This window comes from Musa acuminata, chromosome BXJ1-7 (assembly GCF_036884655.1).
Source record: "Musa acuminata AAA Group cultivar baxijiao chromosome BXJ1-7, Cavendish_Baxijiao_AAA, whole genome shotgun sequence".
NCBI classification, from domain to species: Eukaryota; Viridiplantae; Streptophyta; class Magnoliopsida; order Zingiberales; family Musaceae; genus Musa; species Musa acuminata.
In genome coordinates, this window is record NC_088333.1 from 8,957,937 (window position 1) to 8,976,119 (window position 18,183).

At 38.6% G+C, this 18,183-nt stretch overlaps 1 protein-coding gene across 1 annotated transcript in view; it reads right to left on the reverse strand.

Moving 5' to 3' along the window:
- Positions 1 to 10,774: 10,774 nt before the first annotated feature.
- Positions 10,775 to 18,183, reverse strand: part of LOC135680127 (uncharacterized) — a 35,876-nt gene continuing 28,467 nt past the window's right edge. The window contains 9 exon segments of the mRNA XM_065194114.1: positions 10,775 to 11,265; positions 13,396 to 13,523; positions 13,601 to 13,671; positions 13,800 to 13,895; positions 14,821 to 14,911; positions 15,364 to 15,710; positions 17,020 to 17,326; positions 17,405 to 17,575; positions 17,852 to 17,979. Coding sequence (XP_065050186.1) covers positions 11,184 to 11,265; positions 13,396 to 13,523; positions 13,601 to 13,671; positions 13,800 to 13,895; positions 14,821 to 14,911; positions 15,364 to 15,710; positions 17,020 to 17,326; positions 17,405 to 17,575; positions 17,852 to 17,979 — 1,421 coding nt within the window. The 3' untranslated portion in view covers positions 10,775 to 11,183.

Here is an 18,183-nt window from a genome sequence, read left to right on the forward strand (position 1 = left end):
AATTCGGTGACGATCTTTTAAGAAATTGTGGGAATTGCTTTGGATGGTTGTAGAGGGTTGATGGATGGCTGTGGAAGGGCAGCGAGACGCCAAGAACGCTGCTCTGATACCAGGTGTTAGAACCCTTGCAGATTCTAAACTTGGGGTTGATCTCTTTAGGGGATCGGCCTCCTTGGAACTCTATAGGGGTTCCTCCCTCCAAGTTGCTGCTCAAAGGCTGCAGAAAAGATTCATCTATTGCTTATCAAAAGAGAAGGAATACATGGCTATTTATAGGGCTTCTAAACCCTAACTCATAATAGGACTCCTACTTAGGACTCTTACTTCTAACCAACTCCTAGTAGGACTCATAGTCAAGACTCCTATTCCTTTACAACTCCTAATTCTTCTCTAAGAAAACACCTCCTACTTGAATGCCCCTCTCAATTAGGACTCTCCTAGCTAGAGTCCTAACAGAATGTCCCTCTCAATTAGGACTCTCCTAGCTAGAGTCCTAACACTTTTACATGAATGTCCCTCTCAATTAGGACTCTCCAAGCTAGAGTCCTAACATATACCTCTGTCTTTGCTAGTTACTATTTCTAAACCATGTTTCCACCTATCTTAAAACCTCTTTCATGGGTCTTTCCTTTGATTCTTGTACTTTTACTTAAGAGGCTTTTAATTCAGGGAAGATGGACTGTATATCTTTTCGCCAAGGGAAAATGTCAAGCTTCTTGATCATGTGTATGCAACACGTATGTGCACACTACATTGTTTATAGAGTGTCTTGTGCAGTCCGAAGCTTATCTTGATCAAAATGTCAATTTTCTTGATCAAGATGTGTTCATCTTGATGTGTATGCAAAGGTGATCATGGATTCTGTCGAGTGTTTCCAGTTCAAAAAAATGTCAATGCCCTTAATCAAGATGTCTTTATCTTGATCAGGTTGATCGACCTTAAGGATAAGTTTTTTAGCGTTTAAGAATTAGGATAGCTTGTGATGGTCTAAATAAATACGAAGAGAAATTTTTGGTTTGGGATGCATGCCTGCACTTTATTAGCACCTGGGAATGGGATATTCACTCTCAGCTTCATATTTAGATTGCCTACTTAAAGTTCATCCTTTTGATGTGACTTGAAACAAGTCAATGTGAGGATCCTATCCGAAGATCAATGATCATGATTTCAAGTAGTAACTTATTATTGAGACATGATATGAGGTAATATAGTGATCAGTTGCACTTGCTGGTAGCTATGATAGGTAGGAAAATGTTCCTTTAAGCATCAATCAGATTACACTCTGTAGCTAGTGTTTGGATCTTTATTGAACATGTGCATGTTTCTAAACTTAATGCATACTTTTTGTCACTACCAATAGTTGGGAACAAAGGCTTCTGAATATTGCAATTTATTGCACGGCTACGCAGAGCAATGCCTTGAGTCGTGAGGTACTCTTGCTGCCAAGACACAAACTTAGCTTGAGTTGCTTAAGTCGTGATGCACTCTTGCGTCAACTTCTCGGACTTAGCTGGGATTACCTAAGTCTTGACGCGCCCTTGTGATATGTGTCTGCAAAGGTTAACCAATTTGCAACCTCACTCAGGTCCCGAAGGACTTGTAAAAGAGAAAGTTGATTAGTTTGAAGAACGAGCGACGGATAAGTCCCGACATCTCGTGAAGGGGAAGCTTTATAAGCAATTCAGCGAGCACCTTGCGTGTATGAACAAAGCAGAGAAAGGAGGAAAACAAGGACTTTAGAGGGTTAAACAAACAGTTGTAAGTCTATAAACAATTGCTCATCGGGTGCTCGGCGCGAAGGCAAGTTCCCATCAAGAAAACGTACGAACTTGTGAAGATTGTTCAACGCTCAACAATATATTGAAGCCCCATCTAGCCCTGTGCCACCCGGGGGGTTCCAGGGTGTTGAGATGGCTGACATTTCGTGCGTTACAGCAGGCTGTAGAAAACAGCTCGTGGCACGCGAAAATGAAACCATTTTAGGGCTTTTTGACCCGGCGCGGTGAGCGGTCGCACTGTGCGCCGCAACCTGTTCAAACATGTATTTTCACAAGCAAAAACATACAAAACCAAGGCAAAACAGGTTGCCATGTCTCTGTTCAAGCATGCAAAAGCGGCAAACAGTTCGTTGAACGAAGTTGTTGCGAGTGCGCGATGATCGTTCGTTGTTGGGAAGAAACCTGTTAATGCGGAATAATTCTTTTCCCTCTTTGTGTATCAAAATAGGTTCCTCATCAAAATATCAACTTGATATCAAAATGCTAATATCAATCAGCACAGCATAAACAATAGAGCAATAAATCAATCACACAGTGAGACCAAATCTTTTTAACGTGGAAAACCCAATGTGGGAAAAACCACGGGACCGCAGTCCACCTCAAACTTCCACTATCAATAATAATGATAACAGGTTTACAATAGGTCTTCTCTAGAATAACTAGAGGATCAGAATAACATCAAGATCATAGATCTTGGCTCAAGAATAGCATATCTTCATCACATAGGATGGATCTCCTCAAAAGAGAATTCTAGGTCTCACGGAGTGGATATCGTAGGAAAGTACCTTAGAGAGGGTAAACTGTAGATCAACACCGTTAGGATTGTAGAGTTTGCTGCAAGGATTCTCCACATAAAATTTGGGCCGAAATTGACAACGTTTGGCCACCGATCGTCAAGCAGAAAACTCAGAAACCTAATCTTTCTCTCTCTCTTTTCTCTGCACGCCGCCGCTGCACGCTCGCTGTGCACGCTGCACGCTCACTCAATTTTGCCCTTTCTCTCTTGATTTCTTTGATTTGGGCTGATGGCCCAAATTTGTCCAAGCCCACATATGGGCTGGACCCAACAATTCTCCCCCTCCAGCTCATATGGTGGGCTGTACCAAGCCCGCTCTTCGCCTACATGCTTCAAGCTTCTCCTTAGGCAAAGACTTTGTCAACATATCTGAACCATTATCATTGGTATGCACCTTTTCCAACTATAATTCTTTCATCTCAAGCACATCACGAATCCAGTGATATCTCACATCAATATGCTTGGATCTAGAATAGTATGTTGAATTCTTGGAGAGGTGAATAGCGCTCTGACTGTCACAGTAAACAGTATATACTTCCTGTTTCAAGCCCAATTCCTGTAGAAACTTTTTCATCCATAAAGTTTCCTTACAGGCTTCAGTAACTGCTATGTATTCTGCTTCTGTGGTTGATAGAGCAACACACTTCTGTAACTTAGACTGCCAAGAGACTGCTCCTCCTGCAAATGTCATCAAGAATCCTGAAGTGGACTTCCTGGAATCAGTATCACCTGCCATGTCTGCATCTGTGTAGCTTTCTAACACAGGTTCATCACTGCCAAAACATAAACACAACCTGGAAGTACCTCTTAGATATCTTAATATCCATTTCACTACTGCCCAATGTTCCTTTCCAGGATTAGAGAGAAATCGGTTGACAACTCCAACTGTATGAGCTATATCTGGCCTAGTACAAACCATAGCATACATCAAACTGCCTACTGCAGATGAGTAAGGCACTTTGGACATTTCTTCTTTTTCTTTCTCACTTGTAGGACATTGTTTCGAACTCAGTTTGAAATGACCTGCAAGTGGAGAACAAACTGCTTTGGCTTTACTCATATTGAATCTTTCAAGAACCTTTTCAATGTAAGTCTCCTGAGATAGCCAAATCTTCATTTTCTTCCTATCACGAAGAATCTTCATACCAAGTATTTGTTTCACCGATCCTAAGTCTTTCATGGCAAAAGACTTACTTAGCTCTCTTTTAAGCTTTCCAATTTTTCCAACATCATGGCCAACAATCAGCATATCATCAACATATAGCAGTAAAATAATAAAATCATCATCTGAAAATTTCTTCATAAACACACAATGATCAGATGTGGTTCTATCATACCCTTGGCTCATCATAAAGGAATCAAACTTCTTGTACCACTGTCTAGGTGCCTGTTTGAGTCCATATAAGCTTTTCCTAAGCTTACATACCAGATTTTCTTTTCCCTTGACTTTGAAACCTTCTGGTTGCTCCATGTAAATTTCTTCTTTTAAGTCACCATGAAGAAATGCTGTTTTTACATCAAGTTGCTCAACTTCTAAATTCAAGCGGGTAGCCAAACCAAGAACAACTCGGATAGAGGACATTTTTACAACCGGAGAAAATATTTCTTCAAAGTCAATACCTTTCTTCTGACTGAATCCTTTCACAACTAGTCGTGCCTTGTATCTTTGTTGTGAGCTATTATTTTCAGTCTTCAATTTATAAACCCACTTATTCTTGAGAGCTTTCTTCTCTTTCGGCAGCTTTACCAAGTCATAGGTGTGGTTCTCAAGCAAGGATCTCATCTCTTCTTGCATGGCTTTAACCCACTCACTCTTATTCTCATGTAGAATAGCTTCTTGGTAAGTTTCTGGCTCTCCCCCGTTAGTAAGCATAACATACTCATGTGGAGGATATCTGGTAGAGGGTTGTCGCTCTCTAGTGGATCTTCTCAATGAAATATCAACTGGTGGTGGAGGTAGCTGTTCAATTGGTTCAGAATCATCAACTGTAGGTGTATCATCACTAGTATTCTCACCACAATCTTCTTGTTCATCTCCCCCATGATCATCATGAACTACAGGTGAAGGAACTGGACCCAAACTCCAAGGAATATAAACAGAGGTTTCTGGCTTCTCAACATTATCACCATCATCAAACAATTGGTCTTCAAGAAACATAACATCTCTGCTTCTAATAATCTTCTTGTTCACTGGATCCCATAATCTGTACCTAAACTCTTCATGACCATATCCTAAGAAGATACATGCTTTTGCCTTATTATCAAGCTTGGACCTCTCATCTTTGAGAATATGAACAAATGCTTTACACCCAAAGACTCTCAAATGATTATAAGATATATCTTTTCCTCTCCATACTCTCTCTGGAACATCACCTTGTAGAGGAACTGATGGAGAAATATTTATCAAGTCAACTGTAGTTCTCATAGCCTCCCCCCAAAATGACTTCGGTAACTTGGCGTGAGAAAGCATACACCTAATCCTTTCTTCAATGGTTCTGTTCATCCTTTCTGCCACACCGTTCTGCTGAGGAGTTTTAGGAACTATTTTCTCAAGCCTGATACCATGGAACCTACAATAATTCTCAAAAGGACCCCTATACTCGCCACCATTATCTGATCGAATACACTTTAGTTTTCTATCAGTTTCTCTTTCAACATTGACATGAAACTCCTTGAAAGCATCGAGTACCTGGTCTTTAGATTTCAAAGCAAAAGCCCACACTTTTCTAGAATGGTCATCAATAAAAGTAACAAAATAAAGAGCACCTCCAAGAGTTCTAGTTTGCATAGTACAAATATCAGTATGAACTAAATCAATAACATCAGATCTTCTAGATGATGGATATGTCTGAAATGCAACTCTATGTGTTTTTCCAGCTAAGCAATGATCACAAGATTTAAGAGATGTACCTTGCAACTCTGGTAAGAACTGCTTTCTAGCAAGAGTTTGAAGTCCCTTCTCGCTGATATGTCCAAGCCTCTTATGCCAAAGATCTATACTTTCACCTTTTCGAATTGCATTAATCTCTCCTTTGTGTAGCTTAGCTTCCATGACATAAAAAGAGTTAATCTTCTTTCCTTTTGCCACAATTAGAGAACCTTTAGTGAGTTTCCATTTACTTTCACCAAAATAATGTGCAAAGCCCTCATCATCAAGTCTACCTGTAGATATCAAGTTAAGACGAATATCTGGAACATGCCTTACATCTTTGAGTATTAATTTGCTCCCACTACTGGTCTCCAAGCAAATATCTCCAATACCCACAATCTTAGATGTACCATTGTTTCCCATTCTGACATTACCAAAATCACCGGCAGTGTAAGATCTAAAGAAATCTCCATGAGAAGTAACATGAAATGAAGCACCAGAGTCAATTACCCAATTACTGTCCTGAGCTACAAGGCTAACACAACCTTCATACAATAGTGATATTACCTTCAGCAGCAACTGTATTGATCTCTTTCTCATTTTTCTTCATTTCATTCTGTTCTCGCTTCCAAAACCTACACTCTTTCTTCATGTGACCTGGCCTATTACAGTGAAAACATTTGATATCTCTTCTAGACTTGGATCTTCCTCTATAACCATATGGATTTCTGCTATGACTTCTTCCACGTCTTTCTTGTTTTTCAGTAACAAATGCCCCAAAAGAAGATTCATCCTGTTCTTTCCTTCTGGCATCTTCATTTAGCAAACTGTCTTTAACCATATCTATGGTTAGAGTCCCCTCTGGCGTGGAGTTACAAATAGTCACCACATACGTTTCACAACTTTCTGGTAAAGAGCTGAGAAGTAATAATCCCTGCATCTCATCATCTATATTCATTTTCATAGCAACCAACTTGTTTGCAAGACTCTGAAATAGGCTTATGTGCTCAACAATGTTACCACCACCATCTTTATACTTCAAATTTACAAGCCTTCTGAGGAGAGAAATTCTATTTCCCACAGTCTTTTTCGCAAAAATGTTTTCTAACCTTTGCCATACAACATCAGCTCTGGTTTCATCTGAAATATGCTCATGCAAGTTTATATCCATCCATCTTCTAATATAGGCAATAGCTTTTCTATGTTGAACTTCCCATTCTTCATCGTTCATAGTAGAAGGTTTATCTTTAACCTTGATAGGCTTATATAAATCTTTCCAATAGAGCAAATCTTCCATCAGACGCCTCCAAGTGGAATAATTTGATGAGTTCAATTTAATCATACCTTCTGACTCCATTTCAATCACACAAGAAACCTAGCACCAAACAACCTGATGCTCTGATACCACTTGTTGGGAAGAAACCTGTTAATGCGGAATAATTCTTTTCCCTCTTTGTGTATCAAAATAGGTTCCTCATCAAAATATCAACTTGATATCAAAATGCTAATATCAATCAGCACAGCATAAACAATAGAGCAATAAATCAATCACACAGTGAGACCAAATCTTTTTAGCGTGGAAAACCTAATGTGGGAAAAACCACGGGACCGCAGTCCACCTCAAACTTCCACTATCAATAATAATGATAACAGGTTTACAGTAGGTCTTCTCTAGAATAACTAGAGGATCAGAATAACATCAAGATCATAGATCTTGGCTCAAGAATAACATATCTTCATCACATAGGACGGATCTCCTCAAAAGAGAATTCTAGGTCTCACGGAGTGGATATCGTAGGAAAGTACCTTAGAGAGGGTAAACTGTAGATCAACACCGTTAGGATTGTAGAGTTTGCTGCAAGGATTCTCCACATAAAATTTGGGCCGAAACTGACAACGTTTGGCCACCGATCGTCAAGCAGAAAACTCAGAAACCTAATCTTTCTCTCTCTATTTCTCTCTCTCTTTTCTCTGCACGCGGCCGCTGCACGCTCACTGTGCACGCTGCACGCTCACTCAATTTTGCCCTTCCTCTCTTGATTTCTTTGATTTGGGCCGATGGCCCAAATTTGTCCAAGCCCATATGGGCTGGACCCAACATTCGTGACATTCTGCCCCACTTAAACTGTCAACGCCCTCATCGACACTTGTTGGTAGTTATTGATGATTGCTTCTTTATGTCGTAGGGCGTCTTTGGGCTCCCAACTGGCTTCGGTTCAGGGAAGCTTTCGCCACTTCACCAAGTACTCGGTTTGCTCAGCTCCATTGGGTAGCTTTATCTTGTGATTCGCCAAAATGGTTTTAACTCGCTTCTCGTATGAGGCTCTAGTGGGGGATAGCCGAGTTGGAACACTTCGTGAAGCATCTTGCAGATCTGAATGGCAGGCTTTCAAGTTCAAAAACATTATGAATTTTGAGCCACGACAGCAACTGCAACCTGTAGGAGACGTTTCCCACCCTACTAATAATTGGGAAGATCCCTTCATACTTACGCACCAATCTTTTGTGTACTTTATTCCTAAAGAATTGGAGTGATGCTGGTTGGAGCTTCACCAACACCAAATCGTTGACTTTGAACTCCTACGGTCGCCTTCCCAAGTCTGCCCACTTCTTCATCTTTTTTGTCGCCTTCTCCAAGAAAGCCCATGAAATATCTGCATTCCGGTGCTATTTTTTTGCAAAGTAATATGCTGACGGATTACTCCCAGTATATCCAATAGCCAAGGTGCGAGGAGTTGACGGTTGTTGTCCTGTAATGATCTCGAAGGGACTCTTGTTAGACGCAGAGCTCCGCTGCAAATTGTAGGAGAATTGGGCTATGTCCAATAGCTTCACCCAATCTTGTTGGTTGACACTCATGTAGTGCCAAAGATATTACTCCAGGAGCGAGTTTATCCTTTTGGTTTGGCCATCCGTCTAAGGGTGGAGGCTTGTGGAGAAGTATAGCTTGGACCACAACAATTTGAATAACTTGGTCCAGAATCGTCCCAAGAACCGAGCGTCTCGATCACTGATGATATTGTGCGGGACTCCCCAATACTTCACCATATTCTTCATCGTCAGCTTGGTCACCTTCTCTGCTGAACAGTGTAGGGGTGAAAATCGATCGACCACTACGAGTATCGATCCCAGTCCCCCTACTGTCGGCAAGCTTGAAATGAAGTCCAAGGAAATGCTCTCCCATGGCCTTTCTGGTATGGGCAACGACTCCAAAAGCCCTACCGGCTTCCGTTGCTCCACCTTGTCTTATTAGCAAGTGAGGCACGTTCGAACATATTCCTCAATACCAGTCCTCATCTTCGGCCAGTAGAAGACCTTCTCCACGAGAGCCAAGGTTCTATGAATGCCCGGGTGTCTAGCCCAAAGGGAATCATGACACTCTCAAGAGTTCACACATCAAATTGTCCGCTTGAGGAACATAAACTTGATTCCTTTTTGTATAAATGAGTCCCTCCTGGACCCAAAATCAATGTGCCTTGCCTTCTTTGATGAGCTGCATCATGGTTATTGCCTGAGGATCACTATACAGTCCATCCCTGATCCTGGAAAGGAAGTTGGAGTGTAACTGACTTGCTTGGCCTCTGCCCTCCAACTGTACGACATTCACTCACTCCACTTTTCGGCTCAATGCATCGACCATGACATTTGCTTTTCCGGGCTTGTACTCCATTTCCGTATCAAACTTAGCCAGGAAGTCTTGCTATCATGCTTGCTTTGGGGAGAGTTTCTTCTGAGTTTGGAAATAGCTCAAAGCGATGTTGTCTGTCCTCAGCACACATAAATCATGATCCAAGAAGGTAGTGCTGCCAAACTCGTAGATAGTGGACCACCGTTGTTATCTCTTTCTCATGCATAAGATATCGTCGCTCGATTTCATTGAGCTTACGACTCTCATAAGCCATCGGATGACCCTCCTGCATGAGTACTCCCCCAATAGCAAAGTCTGAAGCATCTGTATGGACTTTGAAGGGCTCCCTATAGTCCGGCAATTTGAGCACCGGTTCTTTCAACACAGCAACCTTTAGATCTAGGAATACAACTTTACATTTGTCAGACTACCAAGGCTGCTCCTTCTTCAGTAACTCCGTTAGTGGAGTTGCACGCTTTGAATACCCGGCTAGAAGTGTCGATAGTAGTTGACGAAACCAAGGAAGGATCTCAACTCTAGCACCTTTTTTGGAGTTCGTCATTTCGTAATAGCTTGCACCTTTGATTCGTTCATCCGGATGGAGCCATCACCGATTCGATGTCCCAAGAATAAGATCTCCGTTTGAGCAAAGTAGCACTTCTCCCTTTTCACGAACAAAGTATTCTCCCTTGGAATCTTGAAAATTGTTCAAAGGTGCTCGACATGCTCGAGCGTTTGGCTATAGATGACGATATCATCTAAGTAGATGACCACGAACTTATCCAAATACTCTTTGAATAGTTGGTTCATAAGAGTGCAGAATATGGCCGGAGTGTTGGTTGAGTTGAAAGGCATCACCAAGAACCCAAACGCTCCATACCTGGTCATGTAGGTAGTCTTCGTTTCGTTGCCTTCCACAATGCGCACCTGCCAGTACCTTGACCGAAGGTCGAGTTTAGAGAAATACTTGGATTTGCCCGATTTTCTTCACCGTCACTTTATCGAGGGCTCGATAACCGAGTAAATAGTAATAACAAGGAGAACTGACATGGTAGTTTCAAAAGGAGCTGCATATTTGTAGTGTAATTAAGCATTTTTTTTATTGGGAACTAAATTGATGGGGATCTGTGTTTGAGTGCATGCACAGGGTCCGACCTGTTTGACGTAATGTCATGAAGCACTTCATTGGTGAGTCACAGACCATCTCGACTCGAATAAGTGAGAGTCACACCCTATGATAATGACCTGCTAATGTAGTTTTAAGGGTCGACCATAGGAATGAGACCTTTTTTATATTTCAACACAGAAATTTCATAGGTATTTTTTTAATAAAAAACCCTGCATAGGAGGAATATACGGAGGATATTCTCTTAACAACATTCCAACAACATTTGATTCTTAAAAGTACTTACGAGCATTATTTGCCATCAGTTTCTTCTTCCGAATCTGCTGATGGTAACGAGTAACTCCCACCCAACATTTGTGGCCGTCCACGCACATCTATCACAAACGGAGTCTTTAACATCAACCTCCACGTCCCTCAATAAAGACGCTGCAAAAGCATATGAACTCGACAAAACCCAATAACTGCTGCTATCATTACATCACGGAACATTGCAAAAACATGACAAACTTTCAGGTGGACCTCATCCAGGATTGATCCATACGAACCTGATGATTTGATACAAGACCACACAACAGCGAACCAGTAAACACATTATTTATTTCACAATATTCCACACACATCTATCAAGACATATCCAAGCTTTTATATATGTATATACAGCCCACGATTCCAAACCAGAAAACCTCGTTGCTGGGCCATCATTGACCTCGGTTGCAAATTAGAAGATCAGGCGTTTTGTAGTTCATGATCTGACTTGCACAGAAGGATTACCTTTTTAAACAAAAGAAACCTATATTTACACTAAAACAAAAGAACCACACACTTGAGAGTCAGAATTTCTCAAGAACATTTTGCAATGATCCAACTGTATTATATAAGTACGGAAGAGAGCGTCTTATGCACATATCACTTTCATTCTCTTATTCAAACAAGCACCACAATGTGAATGCCAGGCATGTACCTGAGAGAATATCAGATCAAACGAGTTAGCTCTGCGCACACTCAAAAGGATGCAAGGTTCCTTCAGCAAATTCATGCATCCTAATGCGCTCCAAAAATTCGTAAGGCCTGTAAAAGAAACAAGACATGATACAGGCAACACATAAGCTCAGTTTAGTCATAGATCACAATGTGCAACTAATAAAATGAATGTATCTTGTGAAGTTAAAAAGGAGATACACAAATTGGCAAAAAATGTTCTTGGCAAAAAATGAATTTATTTTTCCATCTGGTTAGCTTGTTACTCGACATGTTTGATTAGCCAATTTGCCAAGTTCAAAAGCAACTGAATTGACATTAAATCGGAATACCATGAAATATGATTTAATGGTCAGAACATGAAACAAAATCCAGTATGAAATATATACATATGGTAGAAAACCTTTTATGTTTCACAATGTTAGCATACGCGATCAATTATGATTCATAACAAGTAATTAACAAGGAATTTTTAACCTACTCATCATGATATATATCAAGGATTGAAATATTGTACCATAACAGAATTATATATATATATATATATATATAATTCGGCAACATTGTAGAAAAACGAGGCGACGTCGCCTCTCTCTCTCTCTATATATATAGGTAAAAAAAATTCTTATATATATATTTATATACAAAAGTAAAAAAGAATTTTTTGGCAACGTTGCAGAGGCGACGTCGTCGAGACGACATCGCATATTTATATAATATATATATATATATATATATATATATATATATATATATTATATATATAATACCGCTTGGTACGGACGGTATTATTCGTATAATGGTATCATACCAATTAGAATTTTTTTAAAAGTAAAAAAGAATTTTTATAATATTGTACCATAGCAAAAAAATTATAAAAAAAAAGATAAAAAATAAACCAATATCAACCAAGTACAAAAATCAAAACATATAGCTTATATTATTGAACAGATGTATTATCCAGTATAATGGTATCATACCAATTAGATGAGTTAGTGAACTGGCACTGAACAGAGATCCAAACCCTTGTTGCCATTACTCATTGATGCTTAATACAAGGACTTGAATCTTGATCATATCAGTTATGATAATCAATCATACCAGTTCCCGAGCAGCATATCTATCCATGCGTTTCAGTATCACCTTTATATAATCAATAAATTAGAAAAATCCAAAACAACTGCTGAAATCTTAAGCCACTAGTAAAGACTTCAATAATTCAACTTCCCCATGCTCAACAATGTAGACTATTTGTTCATGTGTCAGACTACTGCATCATGCATGTCAAAGAAAAGATCCACCAGAGAAATGCTAAGACATGTTTCTAGTCATAATACACAGACATGCTCAACACAACTTGGACCTTCTTATCTACAAATACCCAGAATCAAGGCCTACAATGGGTGCAAATTTATGGAGGACATCAGCTAACAGACATAGGTAACATAATGTCCCAAGTGCACTGAATGTGTCAATATCTACAAACTAAAATAAAGATAAGAATTAAAAGAGACACAATCTTCAATAGAAAAAAAAAAACCCAGCAAACAAGATTGACAAATTATAAGAAAAAAAAAATCTATTCTGTTAAGAATCAGAATACACCAGCCTCTATTAGCTTGCACAATAGGACATTGAGAATACAAACACGTAAAGACCTAAGAATTATGCCTAATTCGTGGATGGAAATATGCAACCCAGATCATGCCAACCACTATGTTAGCTTGTATCTTAAGACATGGAACAATTTGGATCACTTTGTAGATTCATGACCCTACATCAAATATGTTACCATATCTATGATAAATAATTGTGAAAGTTGCTGGACTGAGAAAATACTCAACTAGGAGCCTTGAACATGAAAACAAAATGGTAATTTTTAATGCAGAAGAGAAGCAATAAAAATGCCTGACACTTTCACATATCACTTTCAAACCAAAACAAAATAATAAAATAACGTACTCTGTTTCTGGTGACATCTAAAATTGGCTTTCTTAGGCTGGGTAACACAAGATGATAATGATATCAATTATAAATAACAAGTCATCTCTCAATCATGAATTGGGAACTCTACAGATCTCAGTATTCATTATAGCCACCTAGAAAATCACATCCTAAACAAAAAAGTCAAAAGATTTATAGCATATATATCTTACATCAAAAGATAAAGAAAAAAAATCAAAAGCATTATGTTAATAATTGACACAACAAGGATCTTACAGGACAAGTTCACGATTACGGCATAATTTTCGTTGATTGATTTCTATAGCACCCCAGACATCTGCAGTCTCTGGTCCTGCTATTCCTCCTGCAACCATTGAAGGAACTTGCGCATGTGGTGTCCACATCTGTGAACAACTGCTGTTAGCAGCCAGTTATAAACCCAAAAGTATCCATTGTGAACTGCAGAATCCATTAATCTTACTTTGATTGTGTTATCAATACCACTTGTCGCAACAGCACAATCAAATGGATGGCACTGTATGCAGTTAACAACTAGAAAACGTACATAAACAGAAAGTTAAAAGATGTTAACCACAAAAACTAGATAAAGTTCAAAAAAGATGAAACAGAACACACAACACAAAATACACCCAGAGAATAAAAAGGGTTGAAACTTTTACCAGACTCATCTCCAGCAAGCATTTTAACCAGTCTTCCTGATCTTTTTTCCCAAATAAACCACCTTCCATCATCGCTTCCACTAGCAACAAAAGCTCCTGCGAAAATGAAATGCATTTATGTTGCAAAAACGTTCCACTAAGTTAAGATAACTCGGTGCCAACTTTCAAAATAACATAATTAACACAGAGCATAGCTGTGCACTCAAAAGGCAACTAGACTCCTCCCATACCACCAAGGGAACATTGATACTACGATGTTCCCCGTTTCCACTCTGTCACTCTATCAGACTCATTTTCCCTTTTTTTTCTTTCCAGCTACCTATATTCATATGGTGGTATGCCATGGCAGCCACAAGCCAGAACAAGGTTGCATCGTCATAAGCAATCACATGCTGCTAGCGGTTTATGAGTTGTATCTATAAAATGACACTTTACTGAGAGGCCAAAGATACACAATCAACAAAATTGCTTAATAACTCTGATATACTATAGTCATTTATAGTGTAAATCAAAGATTTCAGATACCAGCCATGCTGGCATATGATTAGAGAAGTATGCGACCCAACAGCATGCCAAAACAACACCGGGCTGGCACAATGCACATGACTACGGAACAATCTCATGCTGAGAATATGCCACGACAAATGAAAACGTTGCTTAAAATTAGCAATAGAATTTTTCACCAGACATGATAGATTTATGCTAATGATACCCAACAAACTTTTATGCCAGTTATCAGTGACCTAATCCCACTGGCATATACACATGATAGATATATTGATTCTCGAGTACACCACAATTAAGCAACGAGGGTTACTTCCTTGCAGTGACCTCTGAGGACTGGCATTCTTACTGCATCATCAGAACTATTTACTAAATTGCTGAAGTGCCAACTGGCAAGGCCACACCTAATAGATACGAAGATATTATAACTTTTTTTATAAATTATTTTACCATTATAGTAATTCACTTGACATATATTCACAATTGTTAAAAAATTTAAGTGTCTTGCTAAGTGCACCTTGTTGGCCAAGAAAGCTAGCTTGCTTTATATCTGTCCCCACATTGCAGTGACCAATATATCTTCTTTTCATATCAATTGCAACTTCAGGCTGCAAAATATGGAACAACCAGATAGTAATTGTAATCATAACAGGGATAACTTTCATAAGAAAATTAGCAGCAATATACAAAAATCACAAGTCTCCACTGATACAAGTTATATTAGACCACTGTGATTGCAATCAGTGAGATGCCAATATAAAAACCGTTCACAAGTGACATACAGTCAAATACCAAAAGCAATATTTAAAAGGAACAGAGTACTGCTGATAGATACCATCAATTAAAGTAAAACTTCCACAGGGACTACAAATGAAAAGTACTTTTGAATTGAATAGATTTTTCCTTGTTACATTTATTATGTGTGTTAGGCTAGTGGGAATAGAAGTAAAAAAGTTCAGACCTCGTAATGAAAGACAATCCAAAATATCAAATCATTATAGCAACAAAGACTACTGGTTACCAGAAAATAGCTGGCATTTCAAATTTCTAAAAGAAAAACCTGAAGAGTATGGTAGTAATTTTGAGAGGATGATGAAGGTGATCCTTCTGCACCATCAATACTGCTACTTTCTCTTGCTGAGTCATCCCTTCGATGAAATCTCAAGTTCAAACTGCCTCGAAGGATGCTTGATTCAGTATCACGGCCCTCATCACCTGATATTGATGTCTCAAAGTCCAGCTCCATCTCTTCCTCATAATCAGAGTCTTCTCTTTCATAACGAGATTCTGAATATGGGCTATTCAGCTCTGCTCGAAAGAGCACGTCACTTAAAGATCTTAACTTTCCATGACGTGTTTCACTTCGAACAGTGTCCTCATTATCTTTTTTTACTCTCTCTGCTTCAGCTGCATCAACAAAATGCAAAAGGTAATATAAAAATAAGGTTTCATGAGAGTTACTGCATCTGTACCACATACAAATTAGAGTCATTCATAAAGCCCTCGGAAGAAGCTAAAGCAATTAGCAACAGACTGTGCATGAATACTAGCACTTGAGTGAATATAATTTAACAGGCAGAAAAAGAGAATGCAATCTGATGTTAAATAAAAAAAACTTATAGTTGCAATGGAAAAATGTAGTAGACCAAACGTAACACCTACTTCTGCACAGAAACAACCATAAAAAATGAATCATCTGTTGAACACAATAATTAATATTAATAAAAAATGTTCCCTCATGGATAGACATAATAATAGAATGGACTATATAAAATAAAGCACCAATAACATCTTAAGAAAATAGAAATGGTAAAGCTACATGCAGGATTGGCTGTAACAATCAGAAACTTATTTTGTGACAGAAAAAGTATTTAAATAATGGATGAGACTCATAGTAACTATAGTTGTATAGTTCATAATATAAGTTGATCAAGTTAATCCAGATCTAAATCCATATATGATTTGATCAGCTGTGTCAAACTGAAGCATTGGTCAAATAATGGTTCATAAACAATCTAGTCACACATCATAAATCCAACTAGGTAGTATGAACCAATTTGATCATGTATCACTATTTACATATACTTTGTCAAATCAGTCCCAACCAATTTGATCATACATCACAATCATTTACATGTACTTTGTCAAATTAGTCTGAACCAATTTGATCATGTATCACAATCATTTACATGTACTTTGACAAATTAGTCTGAACCAATTTGATCATGTATCACAATCATTTACATGTACTTTGTCAAATCACAATTAGCGCAATTTTATGAGCTGCATGTGCTGATACCCGCAAATCCAGCTCCAGTTGTACACCAATTTTGTAATCTTAGGGAAGAAGCAAGAAAAATAACATACATAGCAGTCTAGCATAAAGAATTATAACTCAAGGACACAATTTTAAATTTTTTTTTCTGAATGATCAATAGAAATAGTTTTTAAACAGAATAACTAGCATGAACTCAACACATTCCCAAATGCAAGCACATACAGTTGGCTATCATATTTATCTAGTGGCTAAGGGCAGAAATATACCTCTCATTAGGACTTTGCAAATATTGTTGTTAAACCATGAAAGTCTACAAGACAAAATTTAATACAGGAGCAAGTTCCACAGAAAGTAGCCCATTGCAAGCATCACTTTTATGCTCACTACCAAATTATGGAAGTCATCAAGATTAAATCTACAAGTTCCTCGGTAACTAACCTGCCACAAGATGACCTTTTATGGTTGCCACCATCTCTTCTTCACAGGTTGATGAAGCAAGATTACCTGCCACCTCTGCAAACTCTAAAGCTTCATTTAGCTTTCCTAACTGCAACCAATTTGTGCATGACATATAAGAGTTGTATTTATAAATAATCCTTCCTAAAAAGACTCAAAACATGATTTGGCAGAAAACCTGAAGAAGTGCTTCTGACATGTAATAGTGTGCCTTAAAGGATGAAGCATTTATTTTCCGAGCACTGTTGCAGTCCCTCATTGCCATGTAAACGTCATTTTTCCACTTCCTCTGAAAACAATATTGCAAGTTTGGTACAGATTTGATGAAATTGGGCGTTCTGTAAACAATAGTGAGTTTCAGGTGAACCTTCAGAAGCAATGCTGCTCGAATACACAAGCACTCATGCCTTACTGAGTGACCAACCTCAGGACCTTTTCCATCTATCACTTCATTACATGCCTCAATACCATAATAAATATTTGAGCCCTCCTCCAGTATTCTAGCAGCGGCTTGAACCAAATTCCTGTATACGTCAAGCTGCAATCGGCTATGTAGTCAGACTTTGTACAGTTCACACATAGTTTCAATAATTAATAGATTATTATAATCAGGGTTTTAAATACCAATCTGATATTGGTTTCAAGAACCTATATGACCAGAATCCGACTGGGTTTGTTACCAAGACACCGAGCAATACCAAACTGTATGGCCCATTTACCAGTGCTTGGTCGGATCGGTAAGTGGCTGTTTGTACATACTAATCTAACTGGTATTTTTCACCCTGCTCGTACATACTAAATGCACATTCCTTACTCGGTGCATCAATTGGTAGGAAGAGGGCACTGCTGGTGGTAATGGCAGCTTTGATTCTCCAGATATACGAGCTAAACAAAAATGTTTTGGAACATCAGCAGCAGTATATCTCATGATGCTCTTGTCATCTGAAATTTAAAAACAAAATGTATATTATGCACAGCTGCAGTAAAGAAAGAAAAGAAAATTTGTATTTGGAAAGGTAAATCATTCTAATAGACAACTTCCTTTAGAAGTGGTACACAAAATCACAGTTTTTCACCAGGTTAATACTGTTTTTTAGATGTTAATTTCAAATTTATCTTACTGGGTGAACAAGTGTGACCTTAGTT